A 3,780-nucleotide genomic window follows, 5' to 3' on the forward strand; every position below is an offset into this window, starting at 1 on the left:
CAATCCATAGAATGAGAGCGTATATTTGTAAATTATATATCTGATAAACAGTTAATATTGAGAACTCTTAAAACTGAGCAGCAACAAAAATGGACAACCTTATTAAAAAATGGGCAGAGGACTTGAATGGACATTTCTCTAAAGAGGACATACAAATGGCTAACAAACACATGAAAGAACGCTCAACATCACTCATTTTTCAGGAAACGTAAACCCAAACTACAATGAGGTACCACTTTGCACCCATTAGAATGGTGGCTATCAAAAAACCAGAAAACAACCAGTGTTGTTGATGCTGTGGAAAAAAGGGAACCCTTATCCACTCGTGGTGGGAATGTAAAATAGTACAGCCACTGTGGAAAACAATATGGCAGTTCCTCAAAACATTAACAATGGAATTACCACAGGGTCCAGTAATCCCCGTTCTGGGTATATATGTCAAAGAACTGAAGGCAGGATGCCAAAGAGATATTTAAAAACCCATACTCACAGTAGCATTATTCACAATAGCTAAACATGGAAGCAATCCCAGAGTCCGTTGATGGATGAAAGGATAAACAAAATGGGGTATATACATACAGTGCATATTAGCCTTAAAAAGGAAGGAAATTCTGCAGTGTGCTATGACACGGATGAACTTGAGGACTTTATGCCAAGTGAAACAGTCCAATAACATAACACAACTATTGTGTGATTCCACTTATATACTTAGAAGAGTCAAAATCATAGAGATAGAAAGTAGAATGGTTGTTGCCAGGGTTGGGGGAAGGGGACAATGGACGGTTATTGTTTAATGGGCATAAATTTTAAGTTTTACAAGATGAAAGGAGTTCTGGAGATGGATCATGGTGATTCACATTACCAACGATGTGAATGTATTTAATACCACTCAACTGTAGGCTTGACATAATTAAGATGGTAATTGTTATGTGTATTCTACCACAATAAAAAATATCTGCAAAAAAAATTGGACTAGCATGACCTCACACATCTAAATGAGTGAAAAAGCTTTCAGTAAATGAAAGAGCACATTTACCTGGTCCTTCATTTTCTTTTTTCTTTTTTTCTTTTTTAAATATATATATATATTTTTATTTCTAGGAGAAAGAGAGAGAGACACCGTGAGCAGGGGAGGGTCAGAGAGAGAGGAAGATACAGACTCTGAAACAGGCTCCAGGCTCTGAGCTGGCAGTCAGCACAGAGCCCGATGCGAGGCTCAAACCCATGAACCGCCAGATCATGACCTAAGCGAACATGACGCTTAACCGACTAAGCCACCCAGGCACCCCAGGTCCTTCGTTTTCTAAAAGAGCTATTGACACTTGCTCTTATATTGCAATTGAGTCCTCTGTCTCTATGTTTTCTTGTTCTTCTAGGTAAGACCAGGACAGGTCACAGTGGATAAGTTAAGGTCATTTTTATCACCCTGGCCTGGTCAGAGGGATATTGTGTGATCAACTGATTGGCCCACTGAATCACTAACCAGGTGGCTTTCAGATCTTTGGCTATTTGGCATTTTGATAATTGGCCAAGAGTTTTCCTGGATACTTTGGACAGTTTGGATGTAGTTCGAAAGTCTTTCCTTGTACTGTTTTAATTTTTAAAAAACTGCTGATTAAGTGAAGTATTAGTAAGGATGAGGTAAAGCTGCTGTAATAAAGTAATCCATTAACAAATCCATGATTTAAACGATGAGAGGTTTATTTTTCTCTCACTTAAAATTCTGAAGCGAATGTTCCAGGTAGGTGATTGATCTCCTTGATGTGAGCAAAGCAATCCAAATGCCTAGAGGCTTGGGAAATTGTGAGTGAAGCAATGAATGGAAGGTGGTGGGGTGGCATTTCACTGGTTTTCTCCAAAACTTTCTAGAATAATTCCCTCCTCCTAGATAGAGCATTATTCCTCATATTTAACATTTGTGTAGAATGTGCTTTCTCCTGAGAGGTGGATCAGAAAAGTATAAAACAGCCCTGGCCAATTTATTGAGGTTAAACATAGCACTAGAAGCTTCTTCCTAGTAGAATTACATCCAGTTCAGCTTAAGCCGACATCTATTTTTGAACGTTTGGCACACGCAGCAGTAGTTGAGAGATGCGGTAGCAATGGTGCCGTAGGAAGTCCCAGAGCCTGGAGTTACTTGTTTTCCCTGGCAGCCCCTCCACCTGCTGTTATCCTCTTCAGAGCAGACTTCACTTCCTGGTTCCTCAGGGTATAGATGAGGGGGTTCAGTAATGGAGTGACAACAGTGTAAAACACAGCCACTGCCCCATCCAGGGGACTCTTGGAACCTGGCCTGAGGTAGATGAAAATACAGGGGACATAGTAGACTGTGACGACGGTTAGGTGGGAGCCGCAGGTGGAGAAGGCTCGGCGCCGCCCATCAGCAGTGCGTATCTTCAGGATGGTGTGGACTATGTAGGCATAGGAGAGCAGAATTAACATGAAGCAACTGGCAGCCACCACCCCAATGTCCACAAAGGTCACACTCATTGACGGTTGTGTCAGCACAAGCCAGTCTCAATACTGCAGGAATGTCACAGAAAAAATAATCCACTTGGTTGGGCCTGCAATAGGGCAGGCGAAAGGTCAGGGTGGCCTGGACAGACCCATGGATGGAGCCAGCCACCCAAGCCCCAGCCACGAGGATGGTGCATAACCTCCCATTCATGAGCACAGGGTAGCGCAGAGGCTGGCATATTGCCAGGTACCTGTCGTAGGCCATCAAGGTATAGAGGAAGCACTGGGTGCTGCCCAGGAAGTGAAAGAAGTACAGCTGAGCCACACAGCCACCAAAGGGGATTGCCTTGCTGGTGGGAGTGAAGTTTAAAATAACTCGAGGGACAATGACTGAGGAGAGCCACATGTCCAGGAATGAGAGCACGCGCAGCAGAATGTACATGGGGCGGGTGTGGAGCTTTGGGTCAGCCCACACAGTGAGCAGAATGAGCAGGTTCCCCAGCTGAGTCAAGATGTAAATGATGAAGAAGACCAGGAAGAGGAGAGTCCTCAGACTGGGGGGGTGAGGTAAACCCAGGAGAATGAAGTCTGTCATGATGGTGTCCAGGGATGTGTTTTTGGTTTTTCCCATGTCTTTCTGTAGTCTGTGGAGATGAATGGAAATACACACAGGAGGCAGTGAGAGAATGGTTTCATCTGATGACCAGAGTCTAGGAGGGATACAGATGGCTTCTTTATTTTAAAATAGAAAACATTTGCCATCAGTCATCTGGGTTTGCTCTGCAAGACCATCCCTCAGAGGCTAGTTAATTTCTAGATGTCCTGAAATACTCCTTCTATGGGAGACACTATTTCAAGTATTGGAAGCCATGGCACAAGGTTGTGTCTGAATAATAGTGTTAGTGAATATGATGGGTCTGTACCCCCAAGGGGGACCACAGAGAAGTGTATTCTGGAGCTCTGTGGACCAGTTACTCCATAATTACCATCCCTATTGTTGGCATGGACTTCTCAAAATGTCTCCTGCCATGATCTATAAGAACCTTTGAGATCTGGCCCTTAAATATTTCTGTATCTTCTTTCCTTTGGTTACCTCGGAGCACCAAGGACCTTCTGGCCCCACTTCTGAAGTGTACTGATTCATCTCAACATAGTCTCATTCCTTAGGACTCACTTGGCTGTCACTTCCTTTGGGAAGAGTTTTTCTCCCTTAGAAGACGATCTTCTTGGAGATAAGAATTAATATTGTAAATGGGAATTGCGGCACAGTGTGATGAGAGTTATTTGCCTAAATGCTCAGTGGTTTCTTGTACTAGATTATAA

At 43.2% G+C, this 3,780-nt stretch overlaps 1 protein-coding gene across 1 annotated transcript; it reads right to left on the reverse strand.

Annotated features, from left to right (window-relative positions):
* Window positions 1-2,133: 2,133 nt before the first annotated feature.
* On the reverse strand, window positions 2,134-3,153 carry LOC144236669 (olfactory receptor 10G2-like). The gene is given in 2 exon segments (XM_077770291.1): window positions 2,134-2,485; window positions 2,487-3,153. Coding segments are annotated over 2 exon segments (954 nt in total). The 5' UTR covers window positions 3,089-3,153.
* Window positions 3,154-3,780: the final 627 nt, after the last annotated feature.

The sequence above is a fragment of the Crocuta crocuta genome, unplaced genomic scaffold, assembly GCF_008692635.1.
Source record: "Crocuta crocuta isolate KB4526 unplaced genomic scaffold, BGI_CrCroc_1.0 scaffold175, whole genome shotgun sequence".
Lineage (NCBI taxonomy): Eukaryota > Metazoa > Chordata > Mammalia > Carnivora > Hyaenidae > Crocuta > Crocuta crocuta.